The sequence below is a fragment of the Elgaria multicarinata genome, chromosome 16, assembly GCF_023053635.1.
Source record: "Elgaria multicarinata webbii isolate HBS135686 ecotype San Diego chromosome 16, rElgMul1.1.pri, whole genome shotgun sequence".
Classification (NCBI taxonomy): domain Eukaryota; kingdom Metazoa; phylum Chordata; class Lepidosauria; order Squamata; family Anguidae; genus Elgaria; species Elgaria multicarinata.
The window spans coordinates 27,828,754-27,843,133 of record NC_086186.1 but is presented as its reverse complement, the minus strand read 5'-3'; the positions used below and the strand labels follow the sequence as shown (position 1 = coordinate 27,843,133).

At 46.1% G+C, this 14,380-nt stretch overlaps 1 protein-coding gene across 1 annotated transcript in view; it reads left to right on the top strand.

Moving 5' to 3' along the window:
* Nucleotides 1–14,380, top strand: part of DPP8 (dipeptidyl peptidase 8) — a 36,747-nt gene that overhangs the window by 6,333 nt on the left and 16,034 nt on the right. The window contains exons 5-11 of the mRNA XM_063142444.1: nucleotides 1,956–2,124; nucleotides 3,691–3,801; nucleotides 9,312–9,440; nucleotides 9,593–9,654; nucleotides 10,898–10,998; nucleotides 12,645–12,822; nucleotides 13,761–13,920. Coding sequence (XP_062998514.1) covers nucleotides 1,956–2,124; nucleotides 3,691–3,801; nucleotides 9,312–9,440; nucleotides 9,593–9,654; nucleotides 10,898–10,998; nucleotides 12,645–12,822; nucleotides 13,761–13,920 — 910 coding nt within the window. The remainder of the gene's footprint in view (nucleotides 1–1,955; nucleotides 2,125–3,690; nucleotides 3,802–9,311; nucleotides 9,441–9,592; nucleotides 9,655–10,897; nucleotides 10,999–12,644; nucleotides 12,823–13,760; nucleotides 13,921–14,380) is intronic.

The window sequence follows — 14,380 nt, the reverse complement described above, 5'->3', positions numbered from 1 at the left end:
TGGTTCCAGGCAGCCTCCTTTGTGTGGCACCAGAGGCGGTGGGATTGGGTGGTAGCAGGGGCTCCTGTGAACAGCTGTTTGCCCTGAGGTTTGGGCCCTTTGACCTCTGGTGGGGGAGAGTGAGAACATCAGAAGAGCCCTGATGCTGGATCAGACCCAGGGTCCATCTAGTCCAGCACTCTGTTCACACAGTGGCCAAGCAGCCGTCGGCCAGGGACCAACAAGCAGGACATGGTGCAACAGCACCCTCCCACCCATGTTCCCCAGCAACTGGTGCACACAGGCTTATTGCCTCAAATACTGGAGGGAGCACATAATCATAGAATCATAGAATAGCAGAGTTGGAAGGGGCCTACAAGGCCATCGAGTCCAACCCCCTGCTCAATGCAGGAATCCACCCTAAAGCATCCCTGACAGAGGGTTGTCCAGCTGCCTCTTGAAGGCCTCTAGTGTGGGAGATGCCTCTAGTGTGGGAGAATCATCAGGGCTAGGAGCCATGGATAGCCTTCTCCTCCAGGAATTGATCCAACCCCCTTTTAAAGCCATCCAAATGGGTGGCCATCACCACATCTTGTGGTAGTGAGTTCCATAATTTAACTACGCGCTGTGTGAAGTAGTCCTTCCTTTTATTTGTCCTGGATCTCCCACCAATCCGCTTCATGGGATGACCCCATTGGGTTCTTGTATTATGGGAGAGGGAGAAAAATGTCTCCCTGTCCACCTTCTCCACACCATGCATAATTTTGCACGCCTCTATCATGTCTCCCCTTAGCCTCCTTTTTTCCAAGCTAAACAATCCCAGCTGCTGTAACCTTCCTTAATAGGGGAGATGCTCCAGCCCTGAATCATTTTAGTTGCCCTTTTCTGCACTTTTTCCAGCTCCATAATATCCTTTTTTTAGGTGTGGTGACCAGAACTGCACACCACTAAGTGTGGTCGCACCATAGATTTGTATAAGGGCTGTACGATACTGGACTGGCCGTTTTATTCTCAAAGAGGGAGTTCTGCCTGATCTCAGTGCTGAAAGCAGATTCCACGTGTTGCCAGTATGTGGTCTCCCACCACCACCACCACCACCACCACCCCGTCCCCATAGAACTTAGCTGCAATCCTCCCAGTATCTGCAAAAAATGGATTTTCCCAGCAACACTATATTGTTGTTAGCTATTCCAGATGTAATTCCAAAGTACTTTGGGGTGACTTGGTTTTGAATGGGCAATTAAGGCCCATTTACAAAAGGCCTGGAGACAAAAACGGCTAGAACTGGTTTGTTAATATGCATCAACACAGCTGCTTGCATTTTTAGACTCTCTTTGGGGGCATTGCTATGGGGGCTTTCCCCACTGTGTTTGTTTATTTATTTATTACACTTATATACCACCCCCATAGCCAGGGCTCTCTGGGCGGTTTACAGAAATTCTAAAATTAAGATAAAAACGAGTACACAAAATTTAAAATTCTAAAACACAGAACATACACACCTAAAGCATTAAAAACCATTAAAAAACTAAGCATGTGGGTGATTAAGATGCGCCGCCATATGCCTGTTGGACCCTGCCTGTGGCGCTCCCTCTTTCCAGAGGCCCTGCTTAGCCTAATCTTGGAAGATATTTAGAAGAGCATCCAAGACATCCTTGGTTTGAAGGGATAATTTGGAATGTATTTGGTTGATATTTTTTATGGTTTTCTGTTTTAATTTCGTTTAGTTCAAATTTAATGTAACCTGCCTTCAGTCCTGTTTCAGGAGAAAGGTGGCATATACATTTTCAAAAATGCATAAATTGTTCACTCCCTAATACTGTGTGCAGAGACCCAACCCTTGTCTGTTGTCACCAACTTTCACCACAATTTGACCTCATTTCACAAGGCCGCAGTTCTCAGAACCTCAAGGAAGCAACTGCCTCATTCAACACTGCCTTTTCCATTTTACTTTTCCTCCTTGATCATCGTCACAGAAACAGCCTTTGCGGCCCAATTTGGTGGAGACCAGTTGTCCGAACATACGGATGGATCCCAAGCTGTGTCCGGCGGATCCGAAGTGGATTGCCTTTATTCATAGCAACGACATCTGGATCTCCAGTCTAGCAACCAAAGAAGAAAGGAGGTTGACCTTTGTACACAAAGGTGAAGTTACCTTTGGCCTAGCTTACTGCTTAATGGGAACCACTTAGCATTAACTATGGCTTGTTGCCTTATCGCTGGTTAAGGCACCAAATGTACATTAAACCTGTGGTTGGCCCTACCAAGCTAAGCCCTCCCCTATGGCTCTGTATTAAGGAGACTCCTGCAAGACCTGTTTGGGAGGTGGGGAAAGTGCAGCTATAACCCTCAGCCATAGTTAATGCAAGTCATGATTGGCAAGCCCACTTCAAACCATAGGGCCTCTTCAGATGCATTGGGGGGAAAATGGCCGATTACCATAGAAAATATTCGTGGTGGCAAGAATGATACCAGAAGTGGTGGTTGCTCTTGCTGGAAGACTCTATGGTTGCTTCCATTCCCCCTCCCCCCCCCCCCCCCCGGCCACAGCAAAATGGGTAGAAATACCCCACAGGGTTCCCATCACACGCTAACCCACCATGGATCATGTTTTTGAACGATCCATGGTGAGTTAATGTGTCACCTGAACTGCCCCATAGTCTCATATCTTAGCTTTTCACCAATTCTTAACCACAGTTCATGTATTCAGACATGGATGCTTAACCATGGCTAAGGGAAACTAACTATGTAGTTATCTTAAAATGCGACATTGGTAGTGTACAAAGTCTCCCCTCACAAGTATCTGCCAAAGTCTCCAACCTTCCAGCACTAATTCAACCTTAGAGTTCCTTCTTGAAGATTCAAAACATCACATGAGGCAAGAATGGAGTTTGGGTATGGCTGTCATTCTCTTGCCCTCCTTGAGATGCTACCTCAGGACTGACCACTGTTGGAGACAACATACTGGGCTACCCAGAAATAAAATGACTGGTGCTGCGAAACTCTGTGAGGACAGACATAATAAGTGGAAAGAATTTCAATTCTAGGCAGCAGCATCAATGTCTAGACAGCCAAATGTGTATTGATGGAACGGCCGTCTGTGTTAATTGCAGGCTTTTCTTAATCAGAATATTTATCATACGAGTCTCCTTGAGAACTTACTTTAAGAGGAAGAGTCACTAATTGCTTTATAAAAACGTTATTATGAATAAAGCATAATCTTGCCCCAAATGGTTTTGGTTTCCCCACTGAGTATATACTAAAGCAAACATACTATAAAATGTATAATAGTAAATGCCAGAGGGCCTGAGCAGGGAGGAAGGAGAATTTGCTCAAATCATGGTTTGCTGGCTTGGTTGTAATGGCAAATCTGCTTTCTGCAAAAGTGGAACAAGTGAGAGGAGAAAGAGTCTGATGGGCATTTCATGTGAACCAGCAACCCATTACATGTCCTCTCTGAAAGGGATACCCCAGCAGTATAGGAGTGCCGCATGTCTCTGGACACAGAGTCTACAGAGATGCGTCCCCTCCCCTGCCCCAAACGCCCCGCGGTGCGCCTTGCCGTTCTGGACAGAATAATGTCTGTATTGCAAGTTTTGCAAAAGTGTTTGCAAAAGTATTTGCAAGTTTTGCAAGTTATGCATGTCATGCGCTTTCTCCCTGTGTTTTCCTTCTCCCTGAAAAACCGTGTTTCTTGCATTGCATGTGTAGAATTTGCAAACATTGAAGAGGATCCCAAATCCGCTGGGGTTGCTACATTTGTGCTGCAGGAGGAGTTCGATAGATACTCTGGCTACTGGTGGTGTCCAGATGCAGAGCCAAGTAAGTGGGCCAAGTATCCAGGCTCAAGAACGTAAGTGCCCTGCTGGATCAGACCAAGGGTCCATCTAGTCCAGCACTCTGTTCACACAGTGACTGTAAGCCTTTAGGCAGGGTATTGCTGTTTTATTTGTATATTCTGTACAGCACCAAATAGAATCATAGAATAGCAGACTTGGAAGGGGCCTACAAGGCCATCGAGTCCAACCCCCTGCTTAATGCAGGAATCCACCCTAAAGTACATTGTTGGTGCTATATAAATAAATAATAATAACAGTGGCCAACCAGCTGTCGACCAGGGACCAACAAAGCAGGACGTGGTGCAACAGCACCCTCCCGCCCATGTTCCCCAGCAACTGGTGCACACAGGCTTACTGCCTTGGATAGTGGAGATAGCACAGAACCATCAGGGCTAGTAGCCATGGAGAGCCTTCTCCTCCAGGAATTTATCCAACCCCCTTTTAAAACCATCCAAATGGGTGGCCATCACCACGTCTTGTGGAAGTGAATTCCATAATTTAACTCTGCGCTGTGTGAAGAAGTCCGTCTTGAATCTCCCATCTTGAGTCCAATCCCACACCTCCAGTCTGAAAGAGTGGCACAGTCCAGCAAGGCCTCTGTCGCATGGGTTTGCTGATTGTGTAAGCTTGGTTCTTAAAACATGCTGTTTCACGCAGATTACATCCTGCTGGAGTCAGTAGGGTTTACTCCCCCAGGTAGGGCCTGTTTAGGAACGCAGCCAGATGGATGGCTTCTAGCACTGCCAGTCAAACAACATGGTGCAGCGATTTCATCTTAATGGATGTTTCTGTCGTAAGAAAAAGGGCTGAAGGAGTGATGGGAAAGCACAGGAGTGTTAGAAATGTTACAAATGGCCATCACTACCCTCTTGTGGTAGTGATGGCCAGAATTACTACTCAGGCTTCCCTAATTTTGGGGTCAGAATTACATTGCTCCCTCTTCATGTGCCTGTGACAGGGAACTTGCTAGACAGAGCTTCGGTCCAAGTCTTTGGTCCTGCAGTCCTGTCTGTGAGTTCCACCACCATCACACTGTGTATTATTTTTAAAGTGTTTAAAGAGAGCGAGCTCCGTATGAAAATGACTTAAAACTGAAGCTCTCCACTGCAGGCTCAAAGTCTAAAAATGACTGACACACCAAGGGAAAGGGTAGAGGGAGGGACAGGAACCCAGCAAAACGAATTCTGATCAGCAATTTCAGCTTAAGAACCATCTAAAGTGGGGGGGGGCAGGACAGGAAGAAAACTGTTAAGGAATTTTTTAAAAGTCCATTGATATAGAGCTTCTTTATCTGAGCCTTCACCAAACTGCTGTCCTTGAGATGTTTTGGACTACAGCACCCAGCATTCCTAACCATTGGCCATGCTTTCAGCTGAGGCAGCTGGGAGTTCAAGTCCCAAAAACTTGGCGGGCTGGGGAAGGCTGCTTTATCTCCAGGCTCCTGAGTGCTGGAGTTCTTGCTGGTCAGACAAACTGGGTGTGAGCAAGGATTCCAGGGACCAGCTCCAGTTAAGGTCTGCTGAATTTGTCGGGCTTCAACCCAGAAAAACGACATTCCCAAACTGGAAAGAGGCCCTCTCTGCATCTATTTAAGGACTGCGGAACGAGGAGGATGTTTGCAACAGATCTACCTGCTAGCAAGAAGAGCCAGTCCGAACCTTGAACGTTGATTAGTTCAGGTAGTCCACACAACAACTTGATAGCAGGTCGAGTTCCTTGGCTCCTCGAAAGCAACCTCAGAGGTATTTAAAAAGTCTTCCCTCTTTAGCCTGTCCTGATGCCATTCGCTCTGCAAGTGTGACTCCATAGCTCAGGGACAGACCGTGTGCTTTGCCTGGAAAAGGTCCCAACTCCAGGCCTTGGCACCTCCAATAAAAAGATCTCTGATTGATTTAATTGATTTCATTTCATTTCGATACCACCCAATAGCTGAAGCTCTCTGGGTAGCTCACAGTGGAAGAGCTGGGAAAAGCCTCTGCCTTGGACCACAGGGAGTCGATAGTACTGGGCTAAAATGGATAACGCAGCCTCTTACGTTAGCATGACCGTAGGAACCTGAGAGTTTTCCATAGATTCTCCCAGTCAGCATTGACTTAGAATCATAGAATAGCAGAGTTGGAAGGGGCCTACAAGGCTCAATGCAGGAATCCACCCTAAAGCATCCTTGACAGATGGTTGTTCAGCTGCCTCTTGAATGCCTCAAGAGGGAGTATTTTTCTTTCCCTTTCTAATCCTCTTCCAAGAACTGGGAGGATGGATGAGAAAACTACCTGGGCCCCAAAGTTCTTCAGTTTCCTTCCCAGAGCTTCAAAGTCTGAAATGATTTCTTCGTAGCTCTGCTTGGCGACATCATTTGTTCCCACATGGATGAGAAGAAAGGGGTATGTGTCCGTGGGCTTTATGAGCTTCGGTAACCCTTCAGTCACATCTCTAATCTGTGCTCCACGGAGACAGCACACCTGGCGAGTCCATGGGTCCATGGGTCTTCACGACATACTTGGGTTTCAATCCCACGCAGCAGGGAGTCTCCCACAACGACTACTCTTCTCTTCTTCTTGGTTGACCTACCTTCTGCCTCTTGTTCATTGTTGCACGGTGTCTCCTGTACTTCTTCCTCTGCAAACTGTCCTTCAGACTCATCCTCCAGAAGCTGAAAGCGGTTGCTTAACTCTAATGGTTCCACCGGTGCAGAATGCCTTCTAGTTCTTCTGCTCCTGTCACTCTTTTCCAGAGAGTTTCCTCTTCATTGGCTTTCCTCCCCTCAGCATACTCCACTTCTGCTTCAGCTGGCTGTTGCTCTTCAATCTCATGTGCTTCTTGTTGCTGTTGCAGTTCCACCGTTCGGTCTCTTCTCTTATTCTTTGGAGGGTGGACACTCGCCACTCAAGTCCTCTCACTTTTTCTTCCAAAAGTGCCACCAGCTTGCACTTGTTGCAGGTGTACGCCATGTTGAGCTCAGGCAGAAACAAGAACATTGCACACCCTTTGCAGGTCACCACCTCTAGGGACTCCTTTCCATCTATATTGTCTGTTTCTACTTTGCTTTTTCCTTTCTGATTATACTGGAATTGCCTTTGCTTTGTCCTGTCCTCTCTGAAGGTACACAACTATATGAGAATGTCTTAAGCGAAAATAAGATTTTGGGGGGGGGGTTGGACTTCTGGGTCACTGCTTCATGATGGTTGGTCCCTCACATCCACAGAAACCATTCCACTCAAAGTCTCAGCTGTTACCATATCTTCTACTTTTTTCCTTTGTTTGGTTCAGTATATTATATTACATGATTTCATAATAGTAATTGTCGTGTTTCTCAAAACCTCCCGCCTTCTTGGGAGACAATAAGGAGGCCTGTTAAGTAATCCACAAAGCTTTATTTAAGCAAGAAACATCCCTTCCCACCTGAAGAGAGTCTAATCTCTTGGAACTATGACCAGAGGAATTATGACCATAGGCAAAACTATGCAAACTAAGTGAGACAATTGTTCTTTCAAGGAGAATGGAAAGGGCCTTAACTTCAGAGAGGCTAGTTCTGAGGCGGCCTGGGCCAGGCCAACTTTCTCTCGCCTTCCTTCACTCCGCCTGTTTTAGCCTGCGGTGCACCATAGGGTCAGCTAGCCTGTTGGCTCTCTCTCCTTCAAAAGAATGTTGGTTTCCCATTGAGTGTGTATGATTTGCCTTTGAGGAGATAAGCTCTGGAGAGAGTTCACCACCAGCTGGTGAAGAGCCCGTGAGAACTGCCTCCCGCACTGGTACAGGCTGGCCTGTGTCTGGCGCCAGCTCCTCTACATCAGAGTCTGATTCTGATTGATTACCCTGAAACACCTCCTTCCAAAACAGGGGGAGCAGGGCTAGACATGACACCAATAATAATAATAATTCGTTAATAATAATAATAGGGGAGACATGATAGCACTCTTCAACTACTTAAAAGGTTGTCACCCAGAGGAGGGCCAGGATCTCTTCTCGATCCTCCCAGAGTGCAGGACACGGAATAATGGGTTCAAGTTAAAGGAAGCCAGATTCCGGCTGGACATCAGGAAAAACTTCCTAACTGTTAGAGCAGTGCGACGGTGGAATCAGTTACCTAGGGAGGTTGTGGGCTCTCCCACACTAGAGGCTTTCAAGAGGCAGCTGGACAACCATCTGTCAGGGATGCTTTAGGGTGGATTCCTGCATTGAGCAGGATGTTGGACTAGATGGCCTTGTAGGCCCCTTCCAACTCTGCTATTCTATGATTCTGAGTGAGTGGTCGTCCCCAATTGACTCCGGGATCCCCTTTTGGACGCACAGGGATGACCTTGAGCTGACCCCGGGATAAATGGATGGTGTAGACATGCCCTGAGTTAGATCATCCAGTGTTTTGACTTGGTCTAAGCAGCTGCCCAGGCCTCCATCTCTGTCATCTTCCCACTTTGAGTCATGTGGCCTCTCTAGAACCTTACCCCATTTAGAAATAGAGATCCGGTCCATATCAAGGCCCTTGAGTACTGCTCAGGCATCACTTTGGATCACAGCTCAGTGGTACAGTCTTGCTCTGCATGCAGATGTTCGCGGGTTCAGTCCCCAGAATCTCCAGGTGGGGCTGGAAAAAACCCTGCCTGGAATCCTGGAGAGCCGCTGCTGCCAGTCAGTGTCGCCAATACTGGCCTAGATGGACCAAGGGTCTGACTCCATATCACCTGGCAGCTTCCTATGTTCAATTTTTTAAAATCCTAACGCAGGTAGCAGCAGCATTAATTTATTAACATTTTTTTAAAAAATTAAAAAGTTATTTTTGTTTAAAGTAATTGTTTTAAAACACTTAGGTTTAAATTTACAGAAATGTATTTCAGCATTCTTGTGCTTTTCCTTGCAGACTAAATGACAAAATAGTGGTTCAGCAGTCACAAAATAGCTCATGTCAAAGGGAGAAATGGCCGATTGCGTCGGGGGGGTCTTTTTTGGTGCTCTCTTCAAAATCAGGTTGGACAAGTGTAGACTTAGGAAATTGGGGTGTTTTGAGGATGGTCTTTCTGACCTGGAGCACTGAACCACTTTCAGCCCGAGGGCCGAATTCAGTTGGGGAGAAGCTCTCAGGGGCTGCATTCCAGGGCGGAAAGCCAGTGGGGAGGAGGGCCAAGGCGAAAGGGGGCAGGGCTAAAATACCCAAAACCCTTAGCATAATTTAGCTTAAAGCTCTCACTGCCAGTCACTAGGAGAAGCATTTCAACGTTTTAAAATGGCGGGAAGGACTGCAAAAAAGCTGGGGGAAACCACCAATTGGTGGTTGGGAGAAAGAGTTTGGGGCGTAGTCTTCTCAGGGACCCTCAGGAGAACGGATTGGGACCCCAGGAGGGCCAGGGAGAAGCCCGGGCCTGAAGTCCTGCCCCCATGTTTCAGATAGAAGCTTAAGGCCAAGAAGCCCGGAGAGGGGGAGATCTGTCCAGGCATTCAACGGAATGGGCTGCTCTTTGGAGTTCTGATAAAGTGACCTGTGTCCTTCCTTCTTAGCAGCTGTTGGTGGAGGCAAAGTCCTTAGAATTCTGTACGAAGAGAATGACGAGTCGGAGGTGGAGATCATTCACGTCACGTCCCCCATGTTGGAGACGAGGAGGACGGATTCCTTTCGGTACCCCAAAACAGGTGGGAGATTGTGCCGTGGCACTGGGTGCAAGCTCAAATGAGGCAGTTTAGTTCTTTCTGGGTGAATATGTGGGCTATCTTGCTGGGAGCGAAAGTCGGACCTTGCGTTGCACGATCGCTTCGTGACGGTTGGTTGCTGTCTTCCTTTTTAGGCACCGCGAACCCGAAAGTAACTTTCAAGTTGTCTGAAATAATGATTGACGCTGAAGGCAGAGTAAGTCTAATGTCGTTTTCTTTCTTAAGTCAGTTTGGAGTTAGAAGCTGTTCTCATCTGATGGCATTTCGGTAACCCCGTGGAAAGCGAATGGATGAGAAACATGAGGCCAGTCCACAAAGCAAAGGTGTAGACCCTCAGGTCCAGGGGAGAAAACTACTCCTCTGGGGGTCCCAGTCTGGTCATCCGAGGTTCCCAGAAGTCCAAGACCCTTTTCCCCAACCTCTGGTCATTTAATAAAATCACAGAATAGTAGAGTTGGAAGGGGCCTATGAGGCCATTGAGTCCAACCCCCTGCTCAATGCAGGAATCCACCTTAAAGCATCCCTGACAGATGGCTGTCCAGCTGCTTCTTGAAGACCTCTAGTGTGGGAGAGCCCACCACCTCCCTAGGTCACTGATTCCATTGTCGTACTGCTCTAACAGTCAGGAAGTTTTTCCTGATGTCCAGCCAGAATCTGGCTTCCTATAACTTGGTGTTTGCCTGCCTTTTGTGCAGCTTTTGCCTCATTCCAAAAAGTTCAAAGCCATTTCCTAAGGCTTAGTTACCGGCAGTAAGTGCTTTAAGCTACAACACGTCGGTATTTTTTAGTATTTTGTCCCTGCTTCTTTGGCCTCCAGCTTCTCTGAAACGGAACTCAGTCCTCAGGCTAAAAGATGTTCTGCACCCCTGCCAGAAAGACTTGAAATTCTGTAGGAGGAGGAGGCCTGTAAGCACCAAGGAGCATTGCATTTGGTCTGCATTTTTAAGCGAACCAGTTTAATTCACACTTCCTGGGCTTACATGCCGGTTGGAACACAGTTACCGTTCAGATCGTGCGCTTCGCTGGATTTTGTGATGCAGTTCTCTGCTTGAACATTGTGTACACAAATGCCTATACTAGGGAAAGTTCCGTACAAAATACTCATGTTAGGGGAAACGGCATACAAAAATAATATATATATTTTTATGCAGTTTTTAAAAAATAGCAGACCGGTGCAGAAATTGGATGGAACAGACTTAGAACTGAATACTTGTGAAACAGACATATGATACTTCTGACAGTTTCCCAGAAGTGAGGAGATTGTGATTCAGTTTTAGGAATCCTTTTTCCAAGATGGAATTCCAGCCCCGCCCCCCTGCCATCCCACTCCCAATTGAGTATGCTCAGAAAACTGAGATTATATGTACCAGCATGTTTTTGAAAGCTTTGCAAAAGATTTTCTGATCTACGGTTTGTTTATTTTTTCTCTTTCCTGGCAGATTTTAGACGTTGTCGATAAAGAACTTGTCCAACCCTTCGAAATCCTGTTCGAAGGTGTGGAGTATATTGCCAGAGCAGGATGGACCCGGGAGGGGAAATAGTGCGTATTTACATGTTCCGCTTCTGTTTCTCCAGCAGCTCTCATAGAATCATAGAATAGTAGAGTTGGAAGGGGCCCACAAGGCCATCAAGTCCAACCCCTGCTCAATGCAGGAATCCACCCTAAAGCATCCCTGACAGATGGTTGTCCAGCTGCCTCTTGAAGGCCTCTAGTGTGGGAGAGTCCACAACCTCCCTAGGTAACTGATTCCATTGTCGCACTGCTCTAACAGTCAGGAAGTTTTTCCTGATGTCCAGCTGGAATCTGGCTTCCTTTAACTTGAGCCCATTATTCCGTGCCCTGCACTCTGGGAGGATCGAGAAGAGATCCTGGCCCTCCTCTGTGTGACAACCTTTAAAGTATTTGAAGAGTGCTCTCATGTCTCCCCTCAATCTTCTCTTCTCCAGGCTAAACCTGCCCAGTTCTTTCAGTCTCTCTTCACAGGGCTTTGTTTCCAGACCCCTGATCATCCTGGTTGCCCTCCTCCAAACACACTCCAGCTTGTCTGCGTCCTGGGTTTGATCTGGACCTTTCTGAGTGGACCTTATTCTTTTATCAGCAATTCAAATATAGGAGATGCACTTTTTAAGTTGCTCCTTGCATTTGAGGGCTTTGGACTGTGCCTGAAAGAATTGCCCAAATGTCAATGCTTCCCCGCTCCCCCATCAGTGAAGGAGAGCATATTCTCTTCCTGCTGTGCCTGTCAATTTAGCAAGAGCTTTCCCTGGGCCCCCCAGTGCCACAATTGCAACGGCGTTTCGGAATCCCTGCTCTTGCCCCCTGCCCCCCTTTTAATGTTTCCATTCTGATTTCGGGCTTTTTTCTTACTGCCTCCCTTCCTTGGTTTAGCAGGTTAATGTGGGAATAAAACTTTGAAGTAACCCATAACTGATTCTGAATGTGATAATAGCTTTAAAATGTCTTTTTTTTTCTTTATAAAATGAATATGCTACCTTCCATAAAATGGTCAAGACACCGAACTATAAAACAGAAAAGTAACAAGATTTTAGCTAACAGATGATTTATTATTATTATTATTATTATTATTATTATTATTATTATTATTATTATTGCATTTATATCCCACCTTTTTACCTCTAAGGAATCCAAGGCGGTGTCCATAATCCTCCTCTCCATTTTATCCTCAAAACAACAACCCTGTGAGGTAGGCTGGGCTGAGAGTCTTTGGCCCGAAGTAACCCAGTAGTTTCCATGGCCAAGTGGGGACTAGAACCCAGATCTCCTGACTCCCAGTCCAACACTTTAGCCACTACACCACACTGATATAGGGAAGTATTCAACAGTTTCATTGTATTGATGCAAACTATGTTGTGCTAGCGGAAGGGCCCTCTAGCACAACGCCAGTAGCATTCCAAAAACAGTCAGACATACAGAATAACATATATAGACCAGATGTGTTTTTTAAAAAAATAAATGTTATGGACTTGGCTTTCCTCAGCTGCACCAAATGACCTTGCATAGTTCTTTTTTCCTCCTCCTTGAGCACCTACTTGGAAGTAAGTCCCCTTGATATCAGTGGGTCTTTCTTCCAGTTATTCATGCATATGACCAGAGTGTTAAAGTTTGACTGCATTACTTGGTAGTAACTACTGCTGTTTTTCTGATTCTCCTGCCCTTTCTATTAGTGCTTGGGCCATCTTGCTGGATCGTGCCCAAACACGGCTGCAGATTGTGCTACTACCCCCTGCTTTATTTATACCTGTGGAAGACGACGCCATGGAAAGGCAGAAACTAATAGATGCGGTGCCCGATTCCGTTACGCCACTGATTGTTTATGAAGAAACAACAGACGTCTGGATAAACGTAAGGATTTATCATCTTGGGCGAAGGCCCAGCGGTTGCTTGCTAGTAGCCCCTCGCCATTGGCTGGGTTGCTGTGATGTCATAGAATATTTACAAAGTTCTAATTCAGGGATGCAGAACCTCTTTCAGACTAAAAGTAAAATTCCATTTCAGAGGTGCTCTCAGAGCCTGCGTTCCGGTGGTGGGTGGGACCAAAGGCAAATGGAATTGAGCCAAAATACCCCCCCCCCCCCACAAATATCAGCATATTTTATCTTAAAGCTCTTTTTGTCAAAGTTTTCAAATGGGAGAAAACTGCACAAAAACTGGGAAATCACTAAAAATTAGCAGTCAGGGGAAGGGGTGTGGCCATGTGAGGAGGCAGGCCTGGATTAAGACATGCTGAGGCCCTAAGCCATATCAAGATTCAGAGGCCCCATACCATAAAAATAAAGGGGAAATGTGTTACATTATTATAGGAAGGGTAATGAAAGGTTAGGGAGTGCTTGTAGTTCAACAGTGTTAGATCGCCACACTTTCGTTATATAAAGTAACTGTGCTGTAAGTTAGAACAGACTTTCCAACAGATTTAAGCCAAAGCAACATCATCTTAGTTGTCTCCAACATGTTTAGAGGCCTCTCATAACATGAGGCCCTGAGCCATGTCTTATTTGGCTTGTTACTAAATCCCGCACTGGCTGGAGAGTCCAGTTGGGACCCCAGAGGGCTGGATGCGGCCTGAGAGGTTCTGCACTTCTGTTCCGATTGCTTGGAGGGAGAATGTCAACTACACAATGGTGACAAATGTTAAAGCTTCTAAATGGAAATTAGTGGTCTGTCTGCCTACCGGAAAACCTTCAGGCACGCTCTCGGGGCTGTGTGGGCTGGATTTCGCATACCAGTCTGAACAAACCCATCTGCTGTCTGCTTTCACTTTCAACCCTCGTTTATTTCCACAGATCCATGATATCTTCCATGTTTTCCCCCAAACTTGTGAGGATGCGATAGAGTTCATCTTTGCCTCTGAGTGCAAAACGGGATTCCGGCATCTGTACAGAATCACAACTGTTTTAAAGGAGAGCAGATACAAGCGATCATATGGTGGACTCCCTGCTCCAAGTAACCGGCTTCAGCCTGTTTGCTTCGGTCTTCATTCATTCATTCATTTATCGCCATCAATATACCGGATAAGATTAAAATAGCAAGTCCCTGCCACAAGGCATACATTCTAATAAAATCTCAGAATAAAACCAAACGGAATGCACAAAACGGGTACAGGAAAACACTACAAAACTAAAAAATCAACACTACCAAAAATCATTAAAATCTAAATTAAAATTCCAGGAACTTTGAAAAACAATGTTTTTTTAACTGGGATTTAAAACATTAATTGAACCAATCGTCCGCAAATACTCTGGAAGGGAATTCCAAGAGTAGGGAGGTGCAAGAGAGAATGGACGGAGCTGGTCAAGGGAAGTAGAGACCCTTGGAGGGATAAGAAGCTAAATATGCGAAGAGTGCAGAGCGTGAGCAAAACTGTGAAATGAAATAGAATGGAATACAATAAGCATCCTTAGTT